The 20646-nt window shown below is 46.4% G+C and overlaps 1 protein-coding gene across 1 annotated transcript in view; it reads left to right on the top strand.

Annotated features, from left to right (window-relative positions):
• Window positions 1-829: 829 nt before the first annotated feature.
• The window catches only part of GAS2 (growth arrest specific 2), a 72375-nt gene continuing 52558 nt past the window's right edge, over window positions 830-20646 (top strand). Inside the window, 4 exon segments of the mRNA XM_040327900.1 lie at window positions 830-1223; window positions 11258-11418; window positions 18630-18679; window positions 18682-18756. Coding sequence (XP_040183834.1) covers window positions 11274-11418; window positions 18630-18679; window positions 18682-18756 — 270 coding nt within the window. The 5' untranslated portion in view covers window positions 830-1223; window positions 11258-11273.

Genomic DNA, 20646 nt, shown 5'->3' with positions numbered 1-20646 from the left:
GGGCAGAACCAATGGGCTGCCATTGATTTTCCTGTGACTCAAAAGACCTGTTTAGTGTGCTGTTCAGGCTCTCTGGAGGGGGTACTAGTCCTTAGTGTCCACCGCTGGGAGTGCTGATCGGGAGGGAGCCCTTCCCGGCTCCAGTAGTCACTCAGTATGAAGAAAGATAACCCTATGGCCGCACATCTGTATCATCCCAGGTGCAATGATAAGTGGCAACCTCAGCCTTGGCTCAGGCCAGGCCATGCTCCCAACGCATTTCGCTCTGCCCCTCAGGGCTTAGTCATGGGGATCCCCTGAAATCCTGATTTTCCTGTTGTTTCCCCAAGGCCGGCCAGGACCCCTCAGCTCACTAATATCAAATGTAAGTTTAGGCTTATAGAAAGATCTTTGATAATTAAAGTTCCCTGGCTTCCAACCTCTATCTCACGTGTATGGTCTTCTTCTTCTTCTTCTTCTTCTTCTTCTTCTTCTTCTTCTTCTTCTTCTTCTTCTTCTTCTTCTTCTTCTTCGTCTTCTTCTTCTTCAAAATAACAAAAAGAAAGCCCAAAAAAAAAACCCAACAAGAAGAAGCTTTATTTGGACTCATATTACCACGTGGGAACTCACCCGAAAAAATCTCTTAATCTCCCCTAAGCTCATAATGACGGCGTTTCATGTAGCTAACGAAGGCGGACAAAACAAAAACGCTCAGATTCCTCCGATGTCTCCCTTTTCACACAAAGGGCGCCCTGAAACAGAATCGCTTTCAGCGCATGACCCAGTTTCTGCGATATTGTCTGACGAACGGACGGACGGACGGACAGGGGGGGGGGGGGTGGGGGGTCGATTATTTGGAAATATCAGCGGATGGTTTAAATGACTTTGCTGGCAAAATACAAGCGCTGTCCTTTTCTGCAAAGAAGAGCTTCCAAAAAAAGAAAAAAAAAGTTTTGTGTGCAGTCATATAAGAAGCTCAGTGTTCGCAGCGTGGAGGGGGAGGCAGGCAGCCCTGCAGTTTGTTGAATGTGTTACATGCCATTAGGTGCAGTGTAAACCATCCCGGGCTCTGCTCCTGACAATGGCGCTCTCAATCCGAGATGACTTTTTACTTTTATAGACTTGGGGAGGAAAAAAAAAAACCTGGGTCCTAATACCGATAGCAACATTTTGCGAGAAGTTACAAAACGTTCATGTACTGCCTGGGAGTTGGAGGCTAGACGGTCTTCCTGAAAGGGAACGAGGTAAGGGGGTCTGCGATCGGAATTCTGGAAGGAATTTTGAGTTTCCTGAGGACGTTCTCTACGACTAATTAACTATATTTTCCGATCTATTGCTAACCAAACACAATCTATTGGATAGAAGCCACCAGACTGGACATTTTGGACGGCATTTCAGGTTCCTGAAACCTTCCTGAGCTGATATGTAACAATATTTTTAACTATTGGTAACCTACACAATCCATAAAGACATTTGGATATTTGGATCTCTTGCTAACCAACGCAGTCTGTAGAATTGATCAAGTTGGTCATTTTGGGTGGCATTTGTGGTTCCTGAAGCTTCCCTGTCTCAATATATATCGATATATTATTAAATATTGATAACCTATGTAATCTATAGATAAAGGTTTTTGGGATTTGAGCTTTTTTTAAACCTTTATGGTGCTAAAAAAGTAACAATATTTTGATCTATTGCTAACCAAACACAATCTATTGGATAGAAGCCACCAGACTGGACATTCTGGATGGCATTTCAGGTTCCTGAAACCTTCCTAAGCTGATATGTAACAATATTTTTAACTATTGGTAACCTACACAATCCATAAAGACATTTCTATATTTGGATCTCTTGCTAACCAACGCAGTCTGTAGAATTGATCAAGTTGGTCATTTTGGGTGGCATTTGTGGTTCCTGAAGCTTCCCTGTCTCAATATATATCGATATATTATTAAATATTGATAACCTATGTAATCTATAGATAAAGGTTTATGGGATTTGAGCTTTTTTTTAACCTTTATGGTGCTAAAAAAGTAACAATATTTTGATCTATTGCTTACCAACTCAACCTATAGTATAAGGTCTACCAGACTGGAAATTCTGGACGGCATTTCAGGTTCCTGAAACCTTCCTGGGCTGATATGTAACAATATTTGTAACTGTTGGTAACCTACACAATCCATGGGTATAGGATTTGAGCTTTCTGAACCTTTACTGTGCTAAAAAAATATATGTGGATCTCTTGCTAACCAACGCAGTCTGTAGAATCTATCAAGTTGGCCATTTTGGGTGGCATTTGTGGTTCCTGAAGCTTTCCTGTCTCAAAGTGTATCAATATATTATTAAATATTGATAACTTATATAATCTATAGATAACATTTTATGGGATTTGAGCTTCTTTGTACCATTATGGTGCTAAAAAGTAACAATATTTTGATCCATTGCTTACAAACTCAACCTGTAGGATAAGGTCTACCAGACTGGACATTCTGGATGGCATTTCAGGTTCCTGAAACCTTCCTGAGCTGATATGTAACAATATTTTTAACTATTGGTAACCTACACAATCCATAGGTAACGACATTTGGATAGTCTGTAGAATCTATCAAGTTGGTCATTTTGGGTGGCATTTGTGGTTCCTGAAGCTTTCCTGTGACTGTCTCAATATGTATCAATATATTCTTAAATATTGATAACCTATGTAATCTATAGATAAAGGTTTGTGGGACTTGAGCTTTTTTTTAACCTTTATGGTGCTAAAAAAAAGTAACAATATTTTGATCCATTGCTTACAAACTCAACCTTTAGGATAAGGTCCACCAGACTGGACATTCTGGATGGCATTTCAGGTTCCTGAAACCTTCCTGAGCTGATATGTAACAATATTTATAACTATTGGTAACCTACACAATCCATAGGTAAAGACATTTGGATATTTGGATCTCCTGCTAACCAACGCAGTCTGTAGAATTTATCAAGTTGGTCATTTTGGGTGGCATTTGTGGTTCCTGAAGCTTCCCTGTCTCAATATATATCGATATATTAATAAATATTGATAAACTATGTAATCTATAGATAAAGGTTTATGGGATTTGAGCTTTTTTCGAACCTTGATGGTGCTAAAAAAGTAACAATATTTTGATCTATTGCTTACAAACTCATCCTTTGGGATAAGGTCTACCAGATTGGACATTCTGGGTGGCATTTCAGGTTCCTGAAACCTTCCTGAGCTTATATGTAACAATATTTTTAACTATTGGTAACCTACACAATCCATAGGTAAAGACTTATAGGATTTGAACTTTCTGAACCTTTACTGTTCTAAAACTTAATATTTCAATCCATTGCTAACCAATGTAATCTGTAGGATAAAATCTATCAAGTTGGTCAATTTGGATGGCAATTGTGGTTTCTGAAGCCTGCCTGTCATAATATGTAACAATATATTATTAAAAATTAATAACCTATGCAATCTATAGGTAAAGGTTTATGGGGTTTGAGCTTTCTGAGCCTTTACAATGCTAAAAAGTAACAATATTCTAATCTATTCTTAACCAACTCAACTTGTAGGATAAGGTCTACCAGACTGGGCATTCTGGATGGCACTTCAGGGTCCAGAAGCCTGCCTAGGCTGATATTTAACAATATTTATAACTACTGTATTGATAGCCTACACAACCTATAGGATACATTTCTTGGGATTTGAGCCTTCTGAACCTTTACAGTGCTAAAAAGTAACAATATTTCAATCTATTCTTAACCAACTCAACCTATAGGATAAGGTCCACCAGATTGGAAATTCTGGATGGCACGTTAGGTTCCAGAAGCCTGCCTAGGCTCAGATATACGAATATTTAAAACTATTGATAGCCTACACAACCTATAGGATACATTTCTTGGGATTTGAGCTTTCTGAACCTTTACAGTGCTAAAAAGTATCAATATGTTGATCTATTTGCTAATCAACTCAACCTATAGGATAAGACCTATCAGATTGCACATTTCCGATGGTACTTCAGGTTCCAGAAGCCTGCCTAGGCTGATATATTGCAATTTTTTAAACTATTGAAAACCTATACAACCTATAGGTACAAATGTATAGGTTCTGAGCTTCCTGAACCTATACTGTGCTAAAACATAATATTTTGATCTTTTGCTAACCAACGCAATCTGTAAGATAAGATCTATCAGGTTGGTCATTTTGCATGGAATGTGTAGTTCCTGAACATGGGCGTCCGCTCCATAGGGCAAGGGGGGGGCAATTGACCCCCCCCTGGAAAATCGAGAAGGTGTTGAAGAGCCTCGCGGCCACGGGCTGTCTGAGTGGTCCCGGGCCGGATGTCACACAGACACAGCGAACAGAGTGAAGCTGCCTCCCCCTCCAGTGTTTATGTGTACACAGGGGGAGGGAACCTGCTGTGACCCGGTCATGCTGATGGCTGAAATGAGGTACTGAATGGGATGGGGGGAGGGGAGGTCCGTCTGTGCTGAAGGGGGGGGGGGGGTTTGTGCAGAATGGTGGTCCATCTGTGCTGAAGGGGGGGGTCTGTGCTGAATGGAGGGGTCTGTGCTAAATGGAGGGGTCTGTGCTGAATGGAGGGGTCTGTGCTGAATGGAGGGATCTGTGCTGAATGGAGGGGTCTGTGCTGAAGGGGGGTCTGTACATTCTCTAGGCTATATTTATATGGGCATGGAGTGAAGCTGAACTATCTCAAGAGCTATTTCACACTGCCAGCTGGATGCGTTATCGGTAAAGCACCGATAAAAAGTGCCGCTTTACCATCGTTTTAGCTGCGCTATTCGGCCGCTAGCGGTGGGGCTTTTAACTCCTGCTAGCGTTTAAAGAAAGGGTTAAATGTGTATCACCGCTGCAGAAGTGCCCCCCCCCTCCTGAAAAATGTCAGCGGACGCCCATGTTCCTGAAGCTAATATGTAACAATATATTATTAAATATTGATAACCTGTGCAATCTATACAATTGTCAATAATATCTTAATGGGGTTGCAAAGGCACTGCCGAAAAATGTGTTAGTTTTTGTCTCATTTGTTTTTTTTTGTTGTTTTTTTTTGTTTTTTGGGTCAATCTATATGATCGCAATTCGTAAATTAGAAAATTCGTAAATTCAAAAAATCTTAAATTCTAAAATTTGTAAATTAAAAAATTTGTAAATTAGAAAATTAGAAAATAAGAAAGAAAATCCGAAAATTCTAAAGATTAATAGCTAGATTCAGGTAGAGTTAGGTCGGCGTATCAGTAGATACGCCGACCTAACTCGGAATCTGCGCCCACCTAAGTTTAAGTGTATTCTCAAACAGAGATACACTTAAACCTATCTAAGATACGACGGCTTGCGCCGTCCTATCTTAGGGTGCAATATGTTGGCTGGCCGCTAGGTGGCGCTTCCATTGCGGTCGGCGTAGAATATGTAAATCACTAGATACGCCTATTCACGAACGTACGCCCGGGTGACGCAGTACAGATACGCCGTTTACGTAACGCATTATCAGGCCTAAAGATATTCCATCAAATAGCTGGAACAGTAATGTTAAGTATGGGCGCCGTTCCCGCGCCGAAATTCAAAAATTTTACGTCGTTTGCGTAAGTCGTCCGTGAATAGGGATTTACGTCATTTACGTCCACGTCGAAACCAATAGGCCCGTGCGGCATACGTTGCCGCAATGCACACTGGGATATGTAGGTGGACGGCGCATGCGCCGTTCCAAAAAAACTTCAATCACGTCAGGTCAAACAAAATTAACATTAAACACGCCCCCCTCAGCCTATTTTGAATTAGGCGCGCTTACGCCCGCCCGCTTTAGGCTACGCCGCCATAACATAGCAGGCAAGTACTATGTGAATCATGTACTTGCCTCGCTAACTTACGGCGGCGTAGTGTAAAGACGATACACTACGCTAAGCGTAAATATGCATCCTAAGATTACGACGGCGTAGGAGACTTGCGCCGCTCGTATCTTAGCCTAATTTAAGCGTATCTGGTTTCCAGAATACGCTTAAATTTACGACGGCGCAGATTCAGAGTTACGACGGCGTATCTACTGATACGCCGGCGTAACTCTCTGTGAATCTAGCCCTTTGTGTCTGAACTGGTAGCCCAGCCAGGAGATATTCACTATCACATTCTTAGGCCGCGTACACACGATCGGTCAAAACCAATGAAAACGGACTGAAGGACCGTTCTCATCGGATGGACTGATCGCGTGCACGCGGCCTTAGTCAGGATAAGGAGTTTGGAATTTTGGAAGGGATTTCAGCTTCCTGAAGGGGTTATTTATCAATATTCTGCACTTTTGTTAGGCTGCGCACCCTATAGAGTGAGATTTGTCGGGTTGGACATTCTGGGTGGCTTTTCATGCTCTTGAAGCCTTCCCGTTCTAATACGTAGCAATATTTTCATTCATTGGTAACCTATCTATTCTCTAGCATTGGATTGATGAGATTCGAACTTTCGGAACTTGTTTTGTGCTAAAATGTAACAATATTCAGATCTTTTGCTGATCTACACAATCTATAGGATAAGATATGGCAGAGAGGAATTGTTCACCAGGGGGTGCTGTTGGTCACACTCAAAATTAAAGTGGGCCGGTCTGGATGAAGTCCAGGGACAAATTTTTGTCCCAGTCCAGCCCTGCCCTCCTGTCATAGTGTGTGAATTAATGTCACGGGCGCGGTGATGTCACTCGTGTGCGCGATTCTCTTCGGCCAAATGGTTTAAATAGCTCACGGCATCACGGGTCAGGTAGAGGGCCCCTTAGCAGAATTTTGCTTAGGGCACAGTGACATGCACAGTGGCAACAATGGGCACAGTGGCGACAATTAAAGGGCACAGTGATGACAATTGGCACAGTGGCGACAATTGAGGGGCACAGTGGCTGCATTTGATGGCATGGCACAGTGGTGACAATTGATGGCACAGTGGCTGCGTTTGATGGCATGGCACAGTGGCTGCGTTTGATGGCATGGCACAGTGGTGCGAATTGATGGCATAGTGGCTGCGTTTGATGGCATGGCACAGTGGTGACAATTGATGGCACAGTGGCTGCATTTGATGGCATGGCACAGTGGTGACAATTGATGGCACAGTGGCTACGTTTGATGGCATGGCACAGTGGTGACAATTGATGGCACAGTGGCTGCGTTTGATGGCATGGCACAGTGGAGACAATTGATGGCACAGTGACTGCATTTGATGGCATGGCACAGTGGCTGCGTTTGGCATGGCACAGTGGTGACAATTGATGGCACAGTGACTGAATTTGATGGCATGGCACAGTGACTGCGTTTGATGGCATGGCACAGTGGTGAAAATTGATGGCACAGTGGCTGCATTTGATAGGCACAGTGAGGCTGCAATTTTTTTTTTCCGTTTGCGCCCACCCAAAAATTTTGAGCACCAGCCGCCACTGGTTCACCTTGATTTTGGCACAATATTCTTGGATAAGGTAAGGGGTGTTTATGGGTGGAATTTCAACCTCCAGAAGGGGTTCTGTGGAACTATCTACCCCGTTTCCCCTGAAAATAAGCCCTACCCCGAAAATAAGACCTAGTTAAAGTCGTCGTAAAAACAAAGTCGCCCTTACATCAGGGTCTCCATCAGAGTCCCCCACTTACATCAGTATCCCCATCGGGGGTTCCCAATTAAATCAGGGTCCCCATTCGAGTCCCCCTTATATCATGATCCCCATCAGAGTTCTTCCTTACTTATAGGTCCCCATCATTTACATCAGGGACCACATCAAAGTCACCCTTACATCAGGGTCTCCATCAGAGTCACACTTTACATCAGCGGCCCCCAATTAAATCAGGGTCCCCATCAGAGTCCCCCTTATATCAGGACTGAGGGCTCTTGAGAGGAGTACTGAGGCAGGGCGCTGTGATGTTTTCAGGAAAGCTATGTACAGAACCTTCCACCAGTCATGATCTGCTTCAGTGGCGGAACTACCAGGGTCGCAAAAGTTTGTACTTGCGACTCCGGTGTTCTGCCACTGTCGGGGGCTTTAATCGTTCAGCTTCTGGGCTTCGCACTTCCCATGGTGCACACAGGAGAGGGGCGGGAGGAGGAGGAGGAGCAGATCGGCTCTCTCATCACCCATCTATGTGAGGGAGGGGGGAACTGTCAATGCAGGCTCTGGGCTGTATGAGAGAGACACTCTCAGCTCAGAGTCCTGCTGAGGAGGCACTGATAGGCAGCATTGATGAGCACTGATAGGCTGCACTGATGGGCACTGATAGGCAGTATTGATTAGCACTGATAGACTGCACTGGTGGGCACTGATAGGCGGCACTGGTGGGCACTGATAGGCTGCATTGATTAGCACTAATAGGTGGCACTGGTGGGCACTGATAGGCTGCATTGATTAGCACTGATAGGTGGCACTGATAAGCACTGATAGGTGGTTGTCACGTACCTTGTGGCAGAGCCTGATGTGTAAAGGGAGATCTCTCGTAGAGCCCCAGCCCAAGGACCACTGATGTTGCAACAGAGGCCACGAGTGTGTGGTAAGGTAAGAGTGCCTGTAAGATCTTCCGTTGGTCGCTGAGGGGCATGACAGGTGCGTCACCAGGGTCAGGCTGGATAGCTGAAGCAGCGGAGGGCAGCAGGAACAGCAGACCCCAGGCTGGGTAGGCAGCAGCTGGTAGAAGATGCAGCAGGACCGGCAGCACACAGCAGATGGAGGACCAGTGTAACCGGGCGCAACACAGTCCTACTGCATGGCAGAATAATCCCCACTGCATGGAAGAATAATCCCCACTGCATGGGAGACTAATCCCCACTGCATGGGAGAATAGTAGGTTTTCTCAGAGTTCTTCCTCAAGTATCTGTTTTGCCTTTATACATTGTTTTAACAAATTAACAAACAGAACTTTTTTTTATATTGGCCTTTTTTTTATATATAATTCTAATGATCTTCATGTTTATTTTGCGGTGTGGTAATTAGTTGCGGCGATGCGGAGAGGAGATGATGGTCGTCGCTCGTCGCCGGGACTGAGGAGTGATTGGCGGTGACGAGGAGCGGCGCTGAGAGGAGATCCGAGATTTTTCTCCTTTTTATAATTCTGCGGATTCCTTGTATCATTGGAATAGAAAGGAGACTTTGGGCCGTTCTTATATAATGTTATTTCATTGGATGGAATTCTGGGGCGGCCAGAGAATCCCACCAATCACCTGGCTGTATCTGGATCCAAGATTTCCTGACACCCCAGAGAAGCATGCAGCCAGCAAAGTCTCTATCTGTCCACCATTATCTATCTATCTATCTATCTATCCATCCATCCATCCATCCATCCATCCATCCATCCATCCATCCATCTATCTATCTATCTATCTATCTATCTATCTATCTATCTATCTATCTATCTATCTATCTATCTATCTATCTATCTATCTCTATCTGTCTATCTATCTTTCTCTCTCTCTCTCTCTCTCTCTCTCTCTCTATCTATCTATCTATCATGGGAGGAGCCTGTGATACGTATGTACATGGGAGGAGCCTTTGATACTTATGTACATGGGAGGAGCCTGTGATACTCATGTATGTGGGAGGAGCCTGTGATACTTATGTACATGGGAGGAGCCTTTGATACTTATGTACATGGGAGGAGCCTGTGATACTTATGTATGTGGGAGGAGTCTGTGATACTTATGTACATGGGAGGAGCCTGTGATACTTGTGTACATGGGAGGAGCCTGTGATACTTATGTACATGGGAGGAGTCTGTGATACTTATGTACATGGGAGGGGCCTGTGATACTTATGTACATGGGAGGAGTCTGTGATAATTATGTACATGGGAGGGGCCTGTGATACTTATGTACATGGGAGGAGTCTGTGATAATTATGTACATGGGAGGGGCCTGTGACACTTATGTACATGGGAGGAGTCTGTGATAATTATGTACATGGGAGGAGCCTGTGATACTTATGTACATGGGAGGAGCCTGTGATACTTATGTACATGGGAGGAGCCTGTGATCCTTCTGTACATGGGAGGAGTCTGTGATACTTCTGTACATGGGAGGAGTCTGTGATATTTATGTACATGGGAGGAGCCTGTGATACTTATGTACATGGGAGGAGTCTGTGATATTTATGTACATGGGAGGAGCCTGTGATACTTATGTACATGGGAGGAGCCTGTGATACTTATGTACATGGGAGGAGCCTGTGATACTTATGTGGATGGGAGGAGCCTGTGATCCTTCTGTACATGGGAGGAGTCTGTGATACTTCTGTACATGGGAGGAGTCTGTGATATTTATGTACATGGGAGGAGCCTGTGATACTTATGTACATGGGAGGAGTCTGTGATAATTATGTACATGGGAGGGGCCTGTGACACTTATGTACATGGGAGGAGTCTGTGATAATTATGTACATGGGAGGAGCCTGTGATACTTATGTACATGGGAGGAGCCTGTGATAATTATGTACATGGGAGGAGCCTGTGATCCTTCTGTACATGGGAGGAGTCTGTGATAATTATGTACATGGGAGGGGCCTGTGACACTTATGTACATGGGAGGAGTCTGTGATAAGTATGTACATGGGAGGGGCCTGTGATACTTGTGTACATGGGAGGAGCCTGTGATACTTGTGTACATGGGAGGAGCCTGTGATACTTATGTACATGGGAGGAGCCTGTGATACTTGTGTACATGGGAGGAGCCTGTGCTACTTGTGTACATGGGAGGAGCCTGTGATACTTGTGTACATGGGAGGAGCCTGTGATACTTATGTACATGGGAGGAGCCTGTGATAATTATGTACATGGGAGGAGCCTGTGATACTTGTGTACATGGGAGGAGCCTATGATACCCATGTATGTAGGAGGAGCCTGTGATACTTATGTACATGGGAGGAGCCTGTGATACTTATGTACGTGGGAGGAGCCTGTGATACTTATGTACGTGGGAGGAGCCTGTGATAATTATGTACATAGATTTTTTATATATTTTTTTTTTATAAATTTGCAAAGATTTCTAACAAACTTCTCTCCCGTTGTCATTTTGGGGGATGTTTGTAGAATTTTGGGGAAAATAATGAATTGAATCCATTTTGGAATGAGGCTGTAACATCACAAAATGTGGAAAAAGTGAAGCGCTGTGAATGGACTGTATGTACAGCGCCATGCTGGCTCCTCCCACCAGCCACGATCTGCTGGAATTGCATAGAGAAGAAGAGTGATGACATCATCATCAGTGTGTAATGAAAAGGTGTGATGTGAGATTTTGCGCTGATTGCGGTATTTCTTGTCCCCTCAGACTCTCCTGATTGGTCATGATGTGCCCCACGTTGAGTCCAGCAGGACGCAGTCCGGGTCTCTCCGACATGCACCAATACAGCCAGTGGCTTTCCATCCGGCATGAAGCCAACCTGCTGCCCATGAAGGAGGACCTGGCCCTCTGGCTGACCATCATGCTGGGTAAGAACAAGGGTGGCATCGCCCACAAGTGACAGTTGTAGGCGGAGTCTGCTGGGCTGGCTGTATATACCTGCTGTAAACTGTTGGCTCTGCCCCCCCCCATCCCCCCCTTTTCTAGAGCTGGGGGAACTCCACACACCTGTATGTATTCCAACCTCTCCTTCTACATTCTCCAATAATCCAGCACAGGGATGGTGGGAACCCCTCATAATGGGCACAGCAGGTGTACAGACCCGGGAACTCAGCACAGGGATGGTGAGAACCCCTCATAATGGGGCACAGCGGGTGTACAGACCCGGGAACTCAGCACAGGGATGGTGGGAACCCCTCATAATGGGCACAGCGGGTGTACAGACCCAGGAACTCAGCACAGGGATGGTGGGAACCCCTCATAATGGGCACAGCGGGTGTACAGACCCGGGAACTCAGCACAGGGATGGTGGGAACCCCTCATAATGGGCACAGCGGGTGTACAGACCCGGGAACTCAGCACAGGGATGGTGGGAACTCCTCATAATGGGCACAGCGGGGGGTACAGACCCGGGAACTCAGCACAGGGATGGTGGGAACCCCTCATAATGGGCACAGCGGGTGTACAGACCCGGGAACTCAGCACAGGATGGTGGGAACCCCTCATAATGGGCACAGCGGGTGTACAGACCCGGGAACTCAGCACAGGGGTGGTGGGAACCTCTCATAATGGGCACAGCGGGTGTACAGACCCGGGAACTCAGCACAGGGATGGTGGGAACCCCTCATAATGGGCACAGCGGGTGTACAGACCCGGGACTCAGCACAGGGATGGTGGGAACCCCTCATAATGGGCACAGCAGGTATAAAGACCCGGGGAACTCAGCACAGGGATGGTGGGAACCCCTCATAATGGGCACAGCGGGTGTACAGACCCGGGAACTCAGCACAGGGATGGTGGGAACCCCTCATAATGGGCACAGCGGGTGTACAGACCCGGGAACTCAGCACAGGAATGGTGGGAACTCCTCATAATGGGCACAGCGGGTGTACAGACCCGGGAACTCAGTGCAGGTTATCAGCCCTCATGTATCAGTTATCAGCCCTCGTATATCAGTTATTAGCCCTCATATATCAGTTATCAGCCCTCATATATCAGTAATCAGCCCTCGTATATCAGTTATCAGCCCTCGTATATCAGTTATCGGCCCTCGTATATCAGTTATCGGCCCTCGTATATCAGTTATCGGCCCTCGTATATCAGTTATCAGCCCTCGTATATCAGTTATCGGCCCTCGTATATCAGTCCTCGTATATCAGTTATCAGCCCTCATATATCAGTTATCAGCCCTCATATATCAGTCATCAGCCCTCGTATATCAGTTATCAGCCCTCGTATATCAGTCCTCGTATATCAGTTATCAGCCCTCGTATATCAGTCCTCGTATATCAGTTATCACCCCTCGTATATCAGTTATCAGCCCTCGTATATCAGTTATCAGCCCTCGTATATCAGTTATCGGCCCTCGTATATCAGTTATCAGCCCTCGTATATCAGTTATCGGCCCTCGTATATCAGTCCTCGTATATCAGTTATCAGCCCTCATATATCAGTTATCAGCCCTCATATATCAGTCATCAGCCCTCGTATATCAGTTATCAGCCCTCGTATATCAGTCCTCGTATATCAGTTATCAGCCCTCGTATATCAGTCCTCGTATATCAGTTATCATCCCTCGTATATCAGTTATCAGCCCTCATATATCAGTAATCAGCCCTCGTATATCAGTTATCAGTCCTTGTATATCAGTTATCAGCCCTCATATATCAGTTATCAACCCTTGTATATCAGTTATCAGCCCTCTTATTAGTTATAAGCTCTCGTATATCAGTCATCAGCCCTCGTATATCAGTTATCAGCCCTTGTATATCAGTTATCAGCCCTCTTATTAGTTATAAGCTCTCGTATATCAGTTATCATCCCTCGTATATCAGTTATCATCCCTCGTATATCAGTTATCAGCCCTCGTATATCAGTAATCAGTCCTTGTATATCAGTTATCAGCCCTCGTATATCAGTAATCAGCCCTCGTATATCAGTTATCATCCCTCGTATATCAGTTATCAGCCCTCGTATATCAGTTATCAGCCCTCGTAGATCAATTATCAGCCCTCGTATATCAGTTATCAGTCCTCGCATATCAGTTATCGGTCCTCACATATCAGTTATCAGCCCTCGTATATCAGTTATCAGCCCTCGTATATCAGTTATCAGCCCTCGTATATCAGTAATCAGCCCTCGTATATCAGTTATCATCCCTCGTATATCAGTTATCAGCCCTCGTATATCAGTTATCAGCCCTCATACACATGGCTGAGCCTCCTATAATGGATTTTCCATAGAAATGAATGGAGTTTTTTCTCTCCTGGTTTGGGGGGGAAATATTTCGGGGGCCGCGTCTCAGAAATGAAGTTCAGCTCCTCGCCGGTATAAAGCACGGCAAATTGAAAGCCGACACCTAATATATTTTTCATTGGATACAGATGTTCCCGGCCAATGGAATCCTTCTGCCAGAGTTTAGCTGGACTAAAAAAAAACGCAACGCCGAAAAGGGTCCGGCGGTGAGAGAGAGGAGAGAGGGGCGTCCAAAATGAGAAAATAAAGAAAAGGTCCAAACCCAAGAGGTCACATGACACCCCCATTGTCACCGCGTTTCAGCTCCTTCTCTAAGGCCCCCCCCCACTCCCCCCCGCCCCACAAATCTATACCAGACCCTAAGGTCTGATATAAATTTTGAAGGCAACCCCATGCCAAAATATAGGAATTTAAAAAAATGTATCTCCCCCGGTATGGATTTTGACATCAAAATTAAAAAAAATGCATGGGGTCCCCCCCAAATCCATACCAGACCGTTAGGTCTAGTATGGATTTAAGGGGAACCCCACGCCAAAGAAAAAATTAAAAATGCGTTTCCAACCCCCAATCTATACCAGACCCTTAGGTCTGGTATGGATTTTGAGGGGAACCCCACACCAAAATAAAAAAAAATGCATGGGGTCCCCCCAAATCCATACCAGACCGTGGATTTTGAGGGGAAATACACATCAAAATAAAAAAAAATGCATGGGGTCCCCCTCAAATCCATACCAGACCGTTAGGTCTGGTATGGATTTGGGGGGACCCCATGCATTTTTTTTATTTTGATGTGGGGTTCCCCTCAAAATCCATACCGGGAGGGGAGATACGTTAGGTCTGGTATGGATTTGGGGGGGACCCCATGCATTTTTTTTATTTTGATGTGGGGTTCCCCTCAAAATCCATACCGGGAGGGGAGATACGTTAGGTCTGGTATGGATTTGGGGGGGACCCCATGCATTTTTTTTTATTTTGATGTGGGGTTCCCCTCAAAATCCATACCGGGAGGGGAGATACGTTAGGTCTGGTATGGATTTGGGGGGACCCCATGCATTTTTTTTTATTTTGATGTGGGGTTCCCCTCAAAATCCATACCGGGGGGCATACGTTAGGTCTGGTATGGATTTGGGGGGGACCCCATGCATTTTTTTTTTATTTTGATGTGGGGTTCCCCTCAAAATCCATACCGGGGGGGTATGTTAGGTCTGGTATGGATTTGGGGGGGACCCCATGCATTTTTTTCATTTTGATGTGGGGTTCCCCTCAAAATTCATACCGGGGGGGGGGAGATACGTTAGGTCTGGTATGGATTTGGGGGGACCCCATGCATTTTTTTTATTTTGATGTGGGGTTCCCCTCAAAATCCATACCGGGGGTGGGGGGGTACGTTAGGTCTGGTATGGATTTGGGGGGGACCCCATGCATTTTTTTTTATTTTGATGTGGGGTTCCCCTCAAAATCCATACCGGGAGGGGGAGATACGTTAGGTCTGGTATGGATTTGGGGGGGACCCCATGCATTTTTTTTATTTTGATGTGGGGTTCCCCTCAAACTCCATACCGGGGGGGATACGTTAGGTCTGGTATGGATTTGGGGGGGACCCCATGCATTTTTTTTTATTTTGATGTGGGGTTCCCCTCAAAATCCATACCGGGAGGGATACGTTAGGTCTGGTATGGATTTGGGGGGGACCCCATGCATTTTTTTTATTTTGATGTGGGGTTCCCCTCAAAATCCATACCGGGAGGGGAGATACGTTAGGTCTGGTATGGATTTGGGGGGGACCCCATACATTTTTTTTATTTTGATGTGGGGTTCCCCTCAAAATCCATACCGGGGGGGTTACGTTAGGTCTGGTATGGATTTGGGGGGGACCCCATGCATTTTTTTATTTTGATGTGGGGTTCCCCTCAAAATCCATACCGGGAGGGGGGACCCCATGCATTTTTTTTATGTGGGGTTCCCCTCAAAATCCATAATGGGGGGGGTACGCTAGGTCTGTTATGGATTTGGGGGGGGCCCCATGCATTTTTTTTTATTTTGATGTGGGGTTCCCTCAAAATCCATACCGGGGGGGGTACGTTAGGTCTGGTATGGATTTGGGGGGGGACCCCATGCATTTTTTTTTATTTTGATGTGGGGTTCCCCTCAAAATCCATACCGGGGGGGGGATACGTTAGGTCTGGTATTGATTTGGGGGGACCCAATGCATTTTTTTTTTATTTTGATGTGGGGTTCCCCTCAAAATCCATACCGGGGGGGTACGTTAGATCTGGTATGGATTTGGGGGGACCCCATGCATTTTTTTTATTTTGATGTGGGGTGCCCCTCAAAATCCATACCGGGGGGAGATACGTTAGGTCTGGTATGGATTTGGGGGGGACCCCATGCATTTTTTTTTATGTGGGGTTCCCCTCAAAATCCATACTGGGGAGGGATACGTTAGGTCTGGTATGGATTTGGGGGGGACCCCATGCATTTTTTTATTTTGATGTAGGGTTCCCCTCAAAATCCATACCGGGGGGGTACGTTAGGTCTGGTATGGATTTGGGGGGGACCCCATGCATTTTTTTTTATGTGGGGTTCCCCTCAAAATCCATAATGGGGGGGTACGTTAGGTCTGGTATGGATTTGGGGGGGACCCCATGCATTTTTTTTATTTTGATGTGGGGTTCCCCTCAAAATCCATACCGGGAGGGGAGATACGTTAGGTCTGGTATGGATTTGGGGGGGACCCCATGCATTTTTTTTATTTTGATGTGGGGTTCCCCTCAAAATCCATACCGGGGGGATACGTTAGGTCTGGTATGGATTTGGGGGGGGACCCCATGCATTTTTTTTTATTTTGATATGGGGTTCCCCTCAATATCCATACCGGGGGGGTACGTTAGATCTGGTATGGATTTGGGGGGGCCCCATGCATTTTTTTTATTTTGATGTGGGGTTCCCCTCAAAATCCATACCGGGGGGGGGGGGATACGTTAGGTCTGGTATGGATTTCGGGGGGACCCCATGCATTTTTTTTATTTTGATGTGGGGTTCCCCTCAAAATCCATACCGGGAGGGGAGATACGTTAGGTCTGGTATGGATTTGGAGGGACCCCATGCATTTCTTTTTATTTTGATGTGGGGTTCCCCTCAAAATCCATACCGGGGGGGTACGTTATGTCTGGTATGGATTTGGGGGGGACCCCATGCATTTTTTTTTATTTTGATGTGGGGTTCCCCTCAAAATCCATACCGGGGGGGTACGTTAGGTCTGGTATGGATTTGGGGGGACCCCATGCATTTTTTTTATTTTGATGTGGGGTTCCCTCAAAATCCATACCGGGGGGGTACGTTAGGTCTGGTATGGATTTGGGGGGACCCCATGCATTTTTTTTATTTGATGTGGAGTTCCCCTCAAAATCCATACCGGGGGGAGATACGTTAGGTCTGGTATGGATTTGGGGGGGAACCCAATGCATTTTTTTTATTTTGACGTGGGGGTTCCCCTCAAAAATCCATACCGGGGGGAGATACGTTAGGTCTGGTATGGATTTAAGGGGAACCCCACGCCAAAGAAAAATTAAAATGCGTTTCCAACCCCCAATCTATACCAGACCCTTAGGTCTGGTATGGATTTTGAGGGGAACCCCACACCAAAATAAAAAATAAAAACACATGGGGTCCCCCCAAATCCATACCAGACCCTTAGATCAGGTAAGGATTTGAAAGAGAACCCCATGCCAAAATTAAGGAATTTAAAAAAACGCACCCCCCCAGTATAGATTTTTAGGGGAACCCCAATGCCAAAATTTAGAAATAAAAAAAACCCGTCCCCCCCAAATTAATTCCAGACCCATAGATCTGGTATGGATTTTGAAGGGAACCCAATGCCAAAATTAAGGGATTAAAAAAAATGCATCTCCCCCCTTGGTAGGGATTTTGGGGGAACCCCACACCAAAATTTAAAGAAAAAAAAAAGTGTGTAGGGCTCCCCCAAATCCATCCCAGACCCTTAGGCCTGGGATGGATTCTAAGGGGAACCCCACGCCAAAATGTTTTTAAAATGACGTTGGGGTCCCCCTTAAATCTATACTAGACCCTTATCCGAGAATGAAGCCAGGCCAGGAAAGGGGGCGGGGGGTGGACAAGTAAGTGCCCCTGCCCCTTCTGAATGAAGCATACAAGGCCACATCCCCCCATGGTGACAAGGGGCCTCTTCCCCATAACCTTAATGGTAACAAGGGGGGCCCCCGTGTGAATGAGTATGAGGTACATTGTACGCCTTCTCATTCACCAAAAAAAGTGTTAAAAATAAATACGAAGATAGTTTTTGACAATTACTTTATTAAAAAAAAAATACATAGACAATGTCCCCCGATGTAAATCCAGAGTCATCTAGTCCTTTTCGTACCCAGCCTGACAGTCCCTGGCCCTGCCCATGGCCCCACCCCTGGCCCCCACCCCTGGCCCTACCCATGGCCCCATCCCTGGACCCGCCCCTGGCTCCACCCCTGGCCCTGCCCATGGCCCCACCCCGGGCCCCACCCCTGGCCCCACCCATAGCCCCATCCCTGGACCCGCCTCTGGCCCTGCCCAAGGCCCCGCCCATGGCCCTATCCCTGTCCCACCCATGTTCCCACCCATGGCCCTATCCCTGGCCCCGCCCCTGGCCCCACCCCTGCCCCACCCATGTCCCCATCCCTGGCCCCGCCCATGGCCCCACCCCTGGCCCCGCCCCCTTTATTTATTGGATTTCAGTTCATCCAATCATAGGCTTCACATCACATGATCGGTAGGTAAAGTCATGTTTTAACCCCCGATATGGTCTTCTCAGCAGGGAAGGAGGTGACGGCCGAGACCTTCATGGAGAAGTTGGATAACGGCGCTCTCTGCTGTGCCAGCTGGCGGGAACTCTACAGGACAAGTTCCGGAAAAAGCTGAAGGAGGTGGGAAAGTCAGACAAGGTGAGCGGAGTTCTTCTCCTCAACTCATATCCAATGGACGGTCACCGGATAAAAAAAAAAATGAGAAAAAGTATTCATACCCCTTGACATTTCTTTACATCAGGGTCCCCAGAGAGCCCTCCTTATGTCAGGATCCCCAGAGAGCCCCCTTTACATCAGGGTCCCAGAGAACCTCCCCTTATGTCAGGATCCTATAGTGGGACCTTCCAGCATGAGTCACTTCTGACAAGGTTTTCCTGACACCAAGAGATAAATGGAGACAGGGGAGGGAGCCGCAGCACACAGCCTGTGATTGATAACCTCAGCTCTGTTCCTGTGTGTGAATTTTTTACATGCACAAAATCGCTTGCCAAACGTGCCAAAAAATGCGAAAAAAGCTACATGAGCCACCTTGGCTCTTTTTCATTTGTAGGACAGCCCATTCAAACAAATAAGCTGCCCTATGCGCGTAGCGTGAAAACGCGCAACAAAAAATGCACACAAGCATCGGGCGTTTTATGACAACATTAGGTGCCTTTGCGCATTGGGATGCCATTAAAATGAATGGAATTACAAAGCAGTAATACATGTTGTAGTAAAGCGTGTTACATCTGATACACACAGGAGGGCAACTGATAAAGACTCCGCCCATTTCGATTTCTGCGTCGCAGTAACCGAAGTATCGTGCGTTGCTGCCATTTAAACGGCGCCCGTATTGTAACGTATATATTGCGGTGACTTGCGTTACAAAAAAAAGGTCATCTGCTTTCTGTTTTTTTTTTAGCATTTCAGGGTTGCAGTGGCAAAATAAAATGTACCGTATTTATCGGCGTATACCGGGCACTTTTTCGCCCTGAAATCAGGGCAAAATCGTGGGTGCGCGATATACGCCGATACCCGCTTTCCCGCGCCGAGTTTGAATACTGCGCCGGTATATACCGAGCGCAGTACACTCGTGTATAGTCAGGCAGTCTCGGCTCCTCTCGCGCTCACGCCCTGGACGTACAGGACGTGAGCGCGAGAGTAGCCGAGCCTGCCCGACTATACACGAGTGTACTGCGCTCGGTATATACCGGCGCAGTATTCAAACTCGGCGCGGGAAAGCGGGAAACGAGCGGGAAGAACGCCGGACCCGACGAAGAGGACACCCGAAGCCGCAGACGGACGCCGGACCCGACGAGGCCGCATATGGACGCCGCGCAAGACACCAAAACTGTAAGTACAAAAATCTTTTTTCCACAGGAATTTCGGGGCAACTTTAGGGGTGCGCGCTATACGCGGGAGCACGCAATACCCCGATAAATACGGTAAATAAAAAAGAATAAAATGTAAAACAAAAGTATCAAAATGAACGGACAATTGTTACAATAGAAGCTAAAAAAAAACCCTGAATGGTTCTGCGCAGCGAGCAAAGTGTTAAAATTCCACTTAATCCCCTCCAGCCAATTCATTTGGAAAAAGGCGAGCTATAAAAGTCGGGGGCTCTCGGATTTCACAACACCGGTGCAGCGCGGGACCCCAGGAGCCTCCGAAGAACTCAACTCCCTGGAATGGTTGCAGGATGACATCATTGGCTTCTCACATCCTGCCTTAAACCAACATGCCCCCCGCCGCCGCCACCAGCAAGATGGGGCAACCCCCCCGGGGGGGGCAGCTGGGGAACCATCAGACTGATACTTGAGAAGCGGGGCTGCGGGGCTGCGGGCATCTCTGATGAACGGCGGAGTTGGAAATATTAGACGGTGTCGACCAGATTCATTCTCGCCACCTGGAAAGCTAATTATTTCTCTGGAATCTGCAGATCGCAACGCGCCAGAGAGAGAGAGAAAAAAAATTGGGCTATTTTATTAAAAAAATGAAAAATTTAGTCTGGTGTTCGCTTCATTCAGAGATCCCATTTGGGGGTCCAAG

This window comes from Rana temporaria, chromosome 11, assembly GCF_905171775.1.
Source record: "Rana temporaria chromosome 11, aRanTem1.1, whole genome shotgun sequence".
Lineage (NCBI taxonomy): Eukaryota > Metazoa > Chordata > Amphibia > Anura > Ranidae > Rana > Rana temporaria.
The sequence above is the reverse complement of the archived record's forward strand: the minus strand, read 5'-3'. Positions and strand labels throughout refer to the sequence as shown.